Source organism: Botrytis deweyae, assembly GCF_014898535.1.
Source record: "Botrytis deweyae strain B1 chromosome Unknown BDEW_040, whole genome shotgun sequence".
NCBI classification, from domain to species: Eukaryota; Fungi; Ascomycota; class Leotiomycetes; order Helotiales; family Sclerotiniaceae; genus Botrytis; species Botrytis deweyae.
This window is the reverse complement of record NW_024066247.1, coordinates 201,735-213,858: the sequence shown is the minus strand read 5'-3', so window position 1 is coordinate 213,858 and position 12,124 is coordinate 201,735. Positions and strand designations below refer to the sequence as shown.

Genomic DNA, 12,124 nt, shown 5'->3' with positions numbered 1-12,124 from the left:
GATGCACTGGTAGACGTGAGATTTTCGGCATTAATCGTGCATGATCCCACTGTAATAGCATCGAAATTGTGGATTTATCATTGACACATGGCTAACAAATGTGTTTACAACTCCACTTGATTCTATCGAGTTTCTTCGAATTCGAGCTTCTTCGCATTCAAGGATCAGTAGCTATGTTGAATAAGGAGCAAAGTTAAAATCTTGTATTCATTTGCGATTCCTGATCTAGGTGGAAAGAGCAATCTTAAAAAATACCCCCTTTTATAAAATCCCTATCGGTGTGGGCACGAAGCGCGGGATTTCTCTCAAGAGTGGACATGTTGGGATGTTTCCAACATGACATTTCGAATCAATACAAGTCTATAAAGACCTCGGGAATTGTCTGGGGTTGAGAATTCACTATTGGAGCAATAGTTCACGTCTGGGGAGTTTTGTTTCTGTACAGATAAATTGCTGATTGTTGAGAATTATCTGTTCACATTCCTTCGTCTCGTGATCGATCGTGCGAGCGATAGAAGATGGAAATCATAATGGATTCGACACGCCAGCTTTGATCTATTCCATGGCAGATGTGACAAGCAATAAGTGCAGGGAAGTGAACATTAAACTCACCCACTTTCTTGGTCAAATTGCTCCATAGCAAGATGTTCTAATGCCCAAGAAGCCAAATCAAGCTTTCCCATAGTGTGGTAAGCATTTTGGGTCCACTCGATAATGGACTCAGAAAGAGTAACAGCTGAAAATCATACCACAAGCTCTACTTCGATCAATATTTTTCCGCGGCGTCCCAATGAAGGATCAGATATTGATTTTCTCATATAGAAACAAGCTTTAAACAAAAGAACGAAGGAAAGGCTTGCAGGGAGAGGGGAGAGTCTCAGAGTGTAAAGTGTAAAGTGTTTATCCGCTTGTCAGTAAGATTGCGGGGTAGCTTTTTGTGGATTCGCGGGGACTGGGGTTTGGAGAAGATGGGGTACTCGGGCTATTCGCAGGAGAAAGAACAGACCGGAATTGACCATTGGCGAAACCTTTCAACAATCTAATTGTTCTAATTCAATTCAAACAATTGAAAGCTCAAATAGTATGTCAACTGAAGACGAATTGAAGAATCTATTCATTATTATTAAATCTCACAAATTCATTTGTTGTTGATTTATTATATAAAAAATTGAGGTGATCAATTTTGGCCTCTTTTTTCTCCTACTCTGCGTATATCGCAGACAAGTCAGATGGAAATAAACTCCAGGGTATGAGGGTCAATCTTTTACCGGGAACCATGCTTCTCTTCAGATTATTGGTCTGTCAATCTCACGCCTCAGCCGTGCATATTCACATCGAAGCTCCGGTGAGGGTGAAGGTTACGTATGTGTGGAAGTGGATAAGAAGCTCTGGATAAGATGCAGCCATGCGCACAATAAAGTTTCCCATTTTCTTCCTGTCGTGCCCCGATTCACATCTCCACGTCTCGAGCATTGAAGCTCCAATCCGCAACCATGGGGATGTTATCCAAAGTCGAGGATCGTCCCACCCCTTCTCAAGTCTATAATTGGCGTGTTTATGCATGTTCTATTGTCGCCGGTTTTGCGGCTGTCATGATAGGTTATGATAGCGCATTTATTGGAACAACCATCGCCCTCCCATCTTTCAAAGAGGAGTTCAATTTCGCCGCATTGTCTACCACGAAGCTAAATCTCGTGAGCGCCAATATCGTATCATGTTATCAAGCTGGAGCATTCTTCGGCTCTCTCTTTGCGTATATTGCGGCGTATTTCCTTGGAAGAGTAAGAGGTATGGCCGTATTTAGTGCTGTGTTTACAATTGGAGCGGCAATGATGCTTGGTGCAAATGGAGATCGTGGCCTGGGTCTCATATACGGCGGACGAGTTCTTGCTGGGTTGGGCGTAGGAGGTTGTTCGAGTTTGGCTCCTATTTATATATCCGAGATATCTCCACCAGCAATTCGTGGCCGACTGGTTTGCGTAGGTTTTGCTAGTCAATTGCACATTTAGACTCTTGCTAATCTTTCAGATGTTTGAATTGGGATGGCAGATTGGTGGACTGGTTGGATTCTGGATCAATGTGAGACAATTGAATCGTTTAAGTGAGGGGGAGGTCACTGATTGTCTCTGCAGTACGGAATCTCTGAAACTCTTCCGTCTAACCACGAGCAATGGATCATTCCATTTGCAATTCAGCTCATTCCTTCCGGACTGTTATTACTCGGATCGTTTTGGCTTCACGAAACCCCTCGCGTGAGTACATCGGCTTCCAAATTCTTCAGTCTTTCTTCTCAATTGCGTTGCTTTTCAATATCATGGCTAACCTCCATTCCATATAGTGGTTAATGAGCAAAGGAAAACGGGACAAAGCTATCAAGAATCTATGCTGGATTCGAAACCTCGCTGAAGATGATATCTACATCAAGGAAGAGATCTACGCAATCGACCAAAATATTGAACAACAAATGGCAGGTGGTGGTCTTGGATTCTGGCAACCATTCAAACTCCTCGCGAGAAGCCGAAAGATCCAATGGAGATTTTTTCTTGGAGGTGCATTATTCTTTTGGCAAAACGCTTCTGGTATCAATGCCGTCAACTATTATTCTCCAACTATCTTCAAGAGTATTGGGATTATCGGTACCAACACATCACTCTTCTCGACCGGTCTATTCGGTGTTGTCAAAACTGTTGGAACTATCATTTACTTGCTGTTCCTAATTGATCAATTGGGGCGCAGGAAGCTATTGATGATCGGATCCATTGGCGGAGCGTTGTGCATGTACTACGTCGCTGGTTACATTGCAATTGCAAAACCTGCGGATCATCCAACAAGTTCCCTACCCCCTTCTGGTGTATCTGCCGTTTTCTTTTTCTACTTGTGGACTGTAAGTATCTCAGCCAATTGAATACTCAATGACATGCTAATAACTCTCCAGGCATTTTACACCCCAACCTGGAACCCAACACCCTGGGTAATAAACGCCGAGATCTTCGACCAAAGTGTCCGAACGCTAGCTCAAGCACATGCCGCTGCCCATAATTGGCTGTGGAATTTTCTCATCTCGAGATTCACACCGCAAATGTTCTCTTCAATGGGATATGGAGTCTACTTGTTCTTCGCATCATTGATGATTTGGGGTGCGGCTTTCGTTTTCTTCTTGATTCCAGAAACGAAGAACGTTCCTCTGGAGGCGGTTGATAGACTCTTTCAGCGCGGTTTGCCGGCTAGGAGAGCGCATGCAGTTGTGTGGGCGGAATTGGAGCAGGAGGAAGAGGCATTGAGAGCGGGAATCACGGCGGGATTGGAAAAAGAAAGGACGACGGCACATGTTGAGACTGTTTAAGATGGATGAGATGCGAGTGATTAGCGTCTATTCGTAGCTAATGGCCAATTCATGGCTTGATTGTTGTTGCAGTAGTGAGAAAACGTAATATCAAAAGCTCTGCATAATCTTGCCTATGCGTTAGTTTCCCTGAAACGATGAGATTCGAGTAGGGAATGGTAGAGTGCTAATCTGTCAAGAAGAATACCCTTGATGTGAAATCAATGTATTTTCAGATCAAAGGGCATCCAGAGGAATGGAAAGTCCCAAGCCCTTGGAACTTTGCACTCCTTATCCTTTCCCCCCTACTTCCTATTCCCGAACCCCAATAAGAATGCAATTCTCAACGCCGACCCAAACCCGAGAATCCCGTAATTAATCAACTCCTCCGTCGACCATTCCCCAACGTTAAAAATTCCAACGGAATCCGCCTTGTAGATTCCCCAAAAATGTCCTACGTCACACAATAGCATAGCAAACACCACCGTCTTCCACACGGAGTAATCACGAGTGAGCCTCAAGACCACCGCTTCGTTGATTGTGAATAGAACATAGAGAGCCGCGATATCAGTGGAGAGGAACTGTATCACGGGGTCCGGAGTAAGAGTCGATGAGAGAGAAACAAAATTTTCAGAGAGAGAAGAAGGAGCCGTGCCGTGGATAAACTTGTAGGGTTCGAAGTAGGCTAGGTAGGCGCCAGAGAGGGCCAGGATAGGTTCGATGTAGAGGAGGAAAATACGGTAGAAGGGGTGGATTTTGGAAATGCGGGAGTCAATTGATGGGGCCATTGTGAAAACGGTGACGATGACGGTAATTTGTTGGAGAAGGATTGAAGGCGATAGGCTAAAGGTAGGGGGGTATATATGAAGGAGATGTGGTTATGAGCTTCGATGTTTACAAAGCTGAGACAGTGCGTATCACTTGAGAAGTCTGTGCTGCCGTAAATTTTCCGCCCGTAGACTCTGGTGACTGCTACCAAGGGAAAACCAGACATATCTAAAAGACTTGGCATTATATTCCATATCCCGAGGTCATCATCGATGTCATCTTCTTAAGTAGTCAATCGAATATCTAGCTTGCTTCAATTTGGAGTTTCCTTCATTATGAATCCTTATCAACTTTACCATTTTAAACCTGCTTTACCAGAGATTCGAATCATGGTTCCGAGAAAGAGTTCCCTCAGACAGAGAGAATAATTCAAAGTACGAAATGTGATATAATGACATCCTGTTTTAGTTTTAAAGGGATCTCAATACAATACCGTCTTCACACTAACAATTTCTTCGTTTCCCTTCCTTGACCTGAGATTGTGCGAAACCAAATGGTGACTTCATGCCTCCACCGTTCATTCTCGTCTCTAGTTTTCTCTGTGAGTCGGTGTTCTGCGAGACAAAGCCGTTCAATTAACTGTACACTTCATCCTTGACTTACCGCTACTTGTTGTACACAAATATGTGAGAGTCAAAACACTTCATGCTATGGATTCCTGAGTCAACTGATCTCTAAGCCATAGGTGACTTTCGATTCCATGCCTCTCCCCTTTCCCGGTCACGTAAAACTATGGGATGGCAATCTTGGCAAGCCATATTCCAGATATCCATTCAGTATTACATGCGCACTCCTGTGAACAAGCTAGACCTTCGCCGCATTGTCAGATATTTAACACAGAAATCTCACCCATTTCATGCACAGCTACAATCAACTTCAGTCTCAATCTCAAGGGTATATCTCTAATCATTTCTGTTCGTTGGCGGCGCTTGCAGAGCTATCTTTCCTGGTTCCTAATTACACAACACTCCTCCCCAACTCCTTTTTATTCATATCCACTGATCCAACCCGTATCAATATTACCACCCGTAAAATACCACCATTGCCCACTAGCTAGCTTTGTTTAATTTTATCATCCGATACCGATCATCATGAAGCCTTTATTCCTTCCGCATTAATTATCATCTATCTTCTCCACTTCGAGTTTGGCTTCCTCCCAAGTTTCCTTATTCTTTTTAGCCCATTCAATTTGAGCTCTCGCGTATGCAAGCTGTGAACATGATTAGTATTTCCGTCGCAACTCGGCTATGGGTATGCGAAAGAGGAAATGTAAAATGACGTGGACACGTACCATATATCTCTTCAAATCATCTTCTTTCTCTTTTTGAAATCTCTGCAAATCCTTAAGAACACCTGCACTTGCATCTTTGACATCTTGTGCGGACGCAAGTTGAGCTTGCTCCAAATGTGAAATTGCCTCTCTAGTCTTGCTAATTTGATCCCTCCGTGTTCGCTCCGGATCAGCATCAACAACGCCATGAACTGCATGACTTATACGTCCAAAGATCTTGTTTGTGATGAAATTTCCACTGGAACTCTTTCGATGAGTAGGAGGAATTTCTTCCTGTTGAGGGATTCCTTGAGAAGCAGATGGAGTATCGCCGTGAGTTGGAGGAAAATCGGAATCAATTGATGCCGTATCATCATGCGGTGATTCACGTCTTGCTTGTGGCGGTTCTCTTGCAGACGAATTTGACCGCCGTGGTACATTGCCAGTTCCACTATTGGTTAGATATTGGTCGATTCTCTTTGCTTCAGCTTCGCTTCTTTCCAACTGCTCTAGAAGAGCTCTCTTTTTAGCCAGGTCTTCGTTAGTCATTTCTTGCTGAACCCTCTTCAAAACGCGATATCTCAAAACACTTCGCACTACACCGGCAAATTGTGCACTCTCGCGCATTGGTTCGGCAAAGGTTGCACCTAAGGAAGCAGAGAGTTCCTCGGTCGCAATGTACGAAGAATCAACAGCTTGACCAACTCTTTCGATAGCTGCTGCAAGAGATGCCGACGGCTCTGAGAGCGAAAACCCATTGTATCTAGCGCCAAGTTCCGCCAAATCAGTCGATAACGAAGACAAATGGGTCAATGTCCTCCGGTTAACTCGTTCAATAGGTCCAGTCAACAATGCTTCCAAGTCCTTCGTAGAAGATTCAAAGCTTATGAAGTATGGATCCAAATCCTGCTCACTCAAATTCGCACTTTCCGGAGGGATTCTGCCAAAGACTTGCGGTCCGGCTGTAGAATGCGCCGCGGTGGAAGGACTGGCGGCATACTCAGAAGGTTGTGCTATCATACCTTGAGCATTGGTAGTAGATGTAGAAGCTGCCTTGAGTTTCGCAGAGGATGCAGGCACAGGTAGGAATGCGTGAGCAGGTGTGGGGTTGGCGGGGTCGAGTGGTGGGGCTTTCATATTGGATTTTGGAATTGATGCAATAGGATGGGAATGTAATACTTCGTTCTAATGAGAGTTAAAATAGGAACGGTAGCGGAATATGAAAGATCGTTGACTTACCCAACTTGCGTTTGGATCCAGAAATCTCCACCAAACCCCATCATTCCGTACCTCATCCATTCTCCTGCATCTGTTCAAGAAGACAGCCAACATGCGCTTTCGAAGATCTATCATTTGTTGATCTACCTTGGCTTTGGTTGGGTTCGCCGCATAATCTGCTATGGTATGCTTTTCTGGAATAGGTGGAATGATCAAAGTAGGATGTAACCTGGAGAGGGCATCTCTTAAAGAGGCAAACTCGGAATAGCGACGACGGACTTCAAGATCCTACTATATTGTTAGCTTGTCTATTTTACCTAGCTAGTTAACATACCCCGGTTCTTATCGTATACACAATGTATTTCCCACCACTCTCAGAACTCTTCCCGGCGTCAACAATCAGAATAGGGAGTTCCGGATTCTCGTAGAGAATTTGTTCAATGCGACTATCGTATCCCCCCTTCTTCTGCCTCCTTGTAGCCTGAGACGCTTCGCCATAATCCTCATCACTTCCTGCCTCACTCGGGTCATAACTTAGATTGCGCTGTTCTGGTACATTATCTTGGTTTTCGCTGATGGTGGAAGGAGTGCGTGGTCCACCAAAATCATGTTCTACGATGTCCCAGCCCTCGGAGTCAGCATCAGACTCAGCACCTGGCGCGTAGCCCAGGAAAACAGAAAACATTTTGATACAAAGCGATCAAAGTTGTAAAAATGAAAGAAAACAACTTACGAGATCCAGGTGAATTCGGGACAGCATTTGAAGAAGTTATTGAATCTCGGCGCTCGAAGCTGGTGCCGTATGGATTATTGTCTTCATCATTCCACATCCTGTATGAATGATATGCTTGCTTGTACGGTAAGCTTTTTGTATTTCTGTGAATATTTGATTAATGATTAGACAATTGTTTGGGTGTTGTGATTTGATGTTATTCAAGGTCATGGCAGTTGGAACAAGCACTCAAGGAAAGCTTTCCTACATTCATTCTAAGTTCTAACATAGTTGATCACCAGCCATCGTCATTGGTGTGCACAGACCACAACCATCATTGAGGCTTGATCGATTGAAGCTGGAGCTGGCCCCGAGGAGCCCCTCACAAAGTGAACTGTGGCACTGCAAGTATTCAATCATCTACTTCAAATTTCAATTGATGATTTGGTAAAAAAGATTTCTCAATATAAGGAAGGTCCTGACATATATCATTAAGACGTGTTAGAAGTTCGGTCCTACTTGGCAATTGAACTATCTTTACCTTCATATTCCCTTCCCATTTGATCTTGGATTGTCCTCTTTATTCAGAACTATTATTCTACCAGCCAAACGTCTAGTCAAGAGATTCTTCCAGGCATTACACCATGATCACCAGATAGGGAGTTTCCAAAGTTCCTTTACAGATACACGTTATCAATCACTCACTCAATTGCCATCAGGTGTCAGTTCAGATTTCCCAAACAGCTTCATCATATACTGAGGTGATACCAACTAGTCAGGGCTCAGGAACCCTCTCTCTCCTCCCTTGGTGAAAATCATGAGATGAGACAACACCACTATTATCAGTTTATAATGGCAAAGGATATTCATTCTTTTCTCTTAGTCAATCAAAAAACTCATCCGCAAGTACTATATCAAGTCTAATCTGATCAAGCAAGGCCCCAAGCTCCACCTCATGCAAACCACAAGTGGAAGCTAGGCAGAGTCGAGCGAGTTCCTTTCCCCTTATTGACTTAGACGAGCAGCCAGAGAATGTAGAGATCTCAAGATAATACCTATACACATCTCATCGAAGCCGCCAACCCTCGAGATAAAACTCCCATATACGAAGCATTAATCAATAATTGCACTTCACAAAATCATCACAATCAAGTTTCGGATATCTGTTTTATTTCATTTTTCATTTCCCATCTCATTCCACTCCTGGAACCTACCTCCCTATCATCGGGTCAGGTTGCCAAGTCCCTTTCTATCCTGATACCTAATCCCATACTGGTCATCATTCCCTATCCAATCCCCTCTTGAACCCTCGAATTATTTCCTCTCTTTTTCTGGATATCAATATCAATCATTCAATACCCTCTCTTGAGATCCTCGCCTTCCTCAATTTTTCATCCGCAAATGTTTCCCCTTGACATCTCCACCCCACGAAACAAAAAAAGATACACAGAACGCAAAAGCCATTAGAGACCAAAACAAGAAAGAAAGCACAACGAAGCGAATGAAGGTAGTAAAGAAAAGATGAAATGGAATAAATAAGAAATTGAGAGCTCGGTATTACAACACAATATTTCCTGCCCATGCCTATCAAATGCACGCAAGTTCAATTTCAAACAAATCAACTAAGCCACTTTTTCCTCCTCCATACTATAAACTCAAAATAATCATTAAAAGAAGCCCCTGTCCTTGATTAATGTCCTGCCACTTCCTCTTCAGCCCAACCATTGAGTCCGTGTCCTTGTCCATCAATGCCAAGTCCGTATCCGCTGTTGAAACCTCCATTGCCTAGACCACCAGAGAAAGAGCTTTGATATTGATGACCTCTGCCTCTTGGGTTTCCTTGCTGCTCTCCATTTCCATTGCCATCTGGTTGTGCAAAAACAGGAAGAGAAACAGCCCTGCTGTGGCTTCCTCTAGCTGGGGCCAACAATCCATTCATGGTGGGTGCTCCAGACGATTGGAAACCATTCGTATTGCTAATGCTTGCGCTTGAACCGTGTCCATTCGATTGTGGTTGCTGGATATTCATGTCATCCATGTTACCACCACCGTACAAAGCTGCTTGTTGCGCTGCAAGGACTTGTTGCTGCTGTTGTTGAAGAGCTGCAACGGAGTATGGATCAAGGTTTTGTTGTTGCTGTTGTTGCTGTTGTTGAGAAACTTGGTTGAGGTACATGGTCAAAGGATTGTTACTTCCAGCGTTAAGAATAGTTGATGGAGTAGATCCCTGTTGTTGTTGTTGCTGCTGCTGCTGTTGGAAATTTCCATTTGATCCATTGATTGAACCTGGAGCTACAGAACCCGTCGGGGAAGAACCATTCTGACTGGGTTGAAGGCCGCCCGAATGAGGAGGTGAGTTGACACCATCACCGCGCGGAGATTGGGATTGTTGGACTTGTCGTGGAGGATTTCCACATCGATCTTTTCCAAAGTTGACTTTGAATCGACGGTACTCTTCCTTTCCTCGAATGGCCTCAATTGCCTTGATAGCATTTGCAATATTCGTGAAGTTTACGAAGGCGCAACTCTTCTCTCGAAGAGTGTTGACCAATTCAATCTCACCATATTCGGAGAAATCTTGTCTCAACCTCTCTTCGGTCCACGACTCATCCAAGTTACCAATGTAAACATTTCTTGATGCACCACCACTAACAGCAAGAGCAATTGCAGCTGGAAGAGCACCAGAGTGTTTCCCCCAACCAATCTTCAATCTTCTATTGTGGATCATCAATCCTTGCAAGTTACTCAAAGCATAGAAAGAAGCAGCAGAGGTAGGATCGATGAATGTGACAAAGCAAATGTGCTTGTCGGGTATATATCGAATGTGATGTAAAAGACCACCTCTAACAACATTGCAAATTTCCTCGATTGTTGTTTCCGGATGAATGTTACCCAGGTAAACAGTGCGGTTTCCAAGGTTATTGATTCCACCCGCGGTAGTGGCAACAGCTGCGGCAGCTACAGATTGCTGGGCCAAAGCATTAGAAATCAAGTCACGATCAGCCCCATTGAGAACATGAGCGTATCCTGGTGCAATACCAAGATATTGTGCAGCATTCTGTTGTTGGGTCTTTGAAACGTAAGCGCAACGATCCTTTCCGTAGTAGACCCGACGTGGTGATTGCCATTTTGCCTCTTGAGGTAACTGAGAGACCGCCTTGATAGCATTTCCAATCGACAAGAAATGAACAAAACCAATTGCCTTTTCCCGAACGATCTTCACTGTATCAATTGGGCCGAATTTTCCAAGATCTTCACGCAGCTCATCCTCGGTGACCTCCTCACCAAGGTTTCCCAAATAAACATTTCTCGAAGCACCCGATTGTTGAACGGCAAGAGCGACAGAAGTGGGCACTTGAGAAGGCTTTCCCCAACCAACCTTGATATCCTGGCCTCTGATGGAGAGCTTCTTCAAAATCGCATCGGAGTGGAAATGTGTGGCGGAGCTTCCATCCAAGAATGAGATGAAAGCACAGTTCTTATCTGGCAAAAGTCGAACAGACTCAATTTGTCCACTTCGAACGTGACCGAGGATTTCTTCCGCGGACGTCTCAGGAGGAATGTTTCCCAAGTAAACAGTTCGGCTGGTTCCTGAAACCAAACCAGGTGACATCTGTACTGGAGAGGAAGGAGCCATGCTCATGTTCTGCATCCCGTTGTTCATTTGAGCAAATCCACCAGTTGGGGATTGTGGGTTGTAGAACTGAGGTGCGCCATAAGTCGAAGGGGAGACCAAGCTCTGATAGAGTTGAGGAGACATAGGTCCCGTTGGGCTTTGAGGTTGCTGTTGATTCTGCTGTTGCTGTTGGAATGTTGCATAGTTTTGGAATTGAGGACTTTGGAACGCAGAAGGAGTCCCTGGTTGGAATGGACTACCAAGGAGAAGTTGTGAAGGTAACAAAGGTGTGAATTGCATATCGAATGCGGTCCCTGGTGTTGTCATATCATTTTGACCTTGTTGGCCCATGCTCTGTGTATTTATTGAAGGAATGTTCACTCTGCGAGGATGTCTATCACCATAGCCACCCATCGAAAACTGATTTGAGCTGTATGCGCCATGGGAGAAGCCTGTATCGCTGCTGGAGGGCTTCGATGCATGCCCAAAGGGTCTATTTACAGATGTCGCTCCAGATCCGCCATTTTGAGATTGTGACTCCTGCATCCCGAGAAGATGAGGTGGCAGGACAAAGCTGTCCCGCACAAGAGATGATATTACCGCCGTTTTGAAAGATTAAACTGTGCCTGCAAAGGCACGTTGAAAAACTTTTGGTCTTGAAGATTGAATGAATCAATTGACCAAAAGATATCCAACAGAAAATTAATCTGCCAAAAATCGTAAGAAGAGTGAATATGCCGAGAAGTTCAAATTCGAAATATTTGTCTGAAGTGAAGTTTGGATATGTATTAACAAAGCTAGGTATGTAGATATTCGAGGTTGGCTGGTTGGCTGGAATTGAGAATGTTTGCCGCTATAAACAAATTCTTGTATAGGTAGAAATATGAATATTAAAATAGGTTCAGTTTGTATACAAGTATTCGAATCGAAAGGAGAAAGTTGTCGATGTGAATCGTCGCAAAATATCTATTTGGTAGATGTTCGAAGTGTGTTGGATCGAAGGAATGGACGTTTGAAGTTGAGTGAATGCTCGAAGGACTTTACTGTGACCGCAAAGGATTCCAATCGAAGTAATGGTCGTTTCGATGCGAAGGCAAATTGGGCAGTTCTAAAAGAAACGCTTCAGAATATCTGCTCGATGCAAGATTTGAGTGGGTT

General features: G+C 44.0%; 4 protein-coding genes across 4 annotated transcripts; 1 reads left to right on the top strand and 3 right to left on the bottom strand.

The window, feature by feature from the left end:
- Positions 1-1,493: 1,493 nt before the first annotated feature.
- EAE98_010807 (uncharacterized protein) lies at positions 1,494-3,343 on the top strand (the record flags this gene model as incomplete). The annotated part of the gene is made up of 5 exons (XM_038958429.1): positions 1,494-1,979; positions 2,029-2,079; positions 2,133-2,252; positions 2,339-2,884; positions 2,936-3,343. 5 exons carry the CDS (start codon positions 1,494-1,496, stop codon positions 3,341-3,343), a joined length of 1,611 nt encoding a protein of 536 aa, XP_038805254.1.
- A 284-nt stretch (positions 3,344-3,627) lies between these two features.
- Positions 3,628-4,110, bottom strand: EAE98_010806 (uncharacterized protein; the record flags this gene model as incomplete). Its single annotated transcript, XM_038958428.1, has 1 exon — positions 3,628-4,110. One exon carries the CDS (start codon positions 4,108-4,110, stop codon positions 3,628-3,630), a length of 483 nt encoding a protein of 160 aa, XP_038805253.1.
- A 926-nt stretch (positions 4,111-5,036) lies between these two features.
- EAE98_010805 (uncharacterized protein) lies at positions 5,037-7,587 on the bottom strand. Its single transcript, XM_038958427.1, has 5 exons — positions 7,372-7,587; positions 6,973-7,292; positions 6,660-6,926; positions 5,442-6,605; positions 5,037-5,360 (listed from the first exon to the last, which is right to left on the bottom strand). Exons 1-5 carry the CDS (start codon positions 7,466-7,468, stop codon positions 5,265-5,267), a joined length of 1,944 nt encoding a protein of 647 aa, XP_038805252.1. The 5' UTR covers positions 7,469-7,587; the 3' UTR covers positions 5,037-5,264.
- Positions 7,588-9,040: 1,453 nt separating this feature from the next.
- On the bottom strand, positions 9,041-11,512 carry EAE98_010804 (uncharacterized protein; the record flags this gene model as incomplete). Its single annotated transcript, XM_038958426.1, has 1 exon — positions 9,041-11,512. One exon carries the CDS (start codon positions 11,510-11,512, stop codon positions 9,041-9,043), a length of 2,472 nt encoding a protein of 823 aa, XP_038805251.1.
- Between the last annotated feature and the right edge of the window lie 612 nt (positions 11,513-12,124).

What these genes read in the sequence shown, in the direction of transcription:
- EAE98_010805 (XM_038958427.1), bottom strand. Translation starts at nt 7,468, where the DNA reads ATGTGGAATGATGAAGACAATAATCCATACGGCACCAGCTTCGAGCGC. An exon ending in TGGATCCAAACGCAAGTTGG is followed by an intron (nt 6,606 to 6,659) that starts GTAAGTCAACGA and finishes AACTCTCATTAG; the next exon opens with AACGAAGTATTACATTCCCA. An exon ending in ATGATTTGAAGAGATATATG is followed by an intron (nt 5,361 to 5,441) that starts GTACGTGTCCAC and finishes TCATGTTCACAG; the next exon opens with CTTGCATACGCGAGAGCTCA.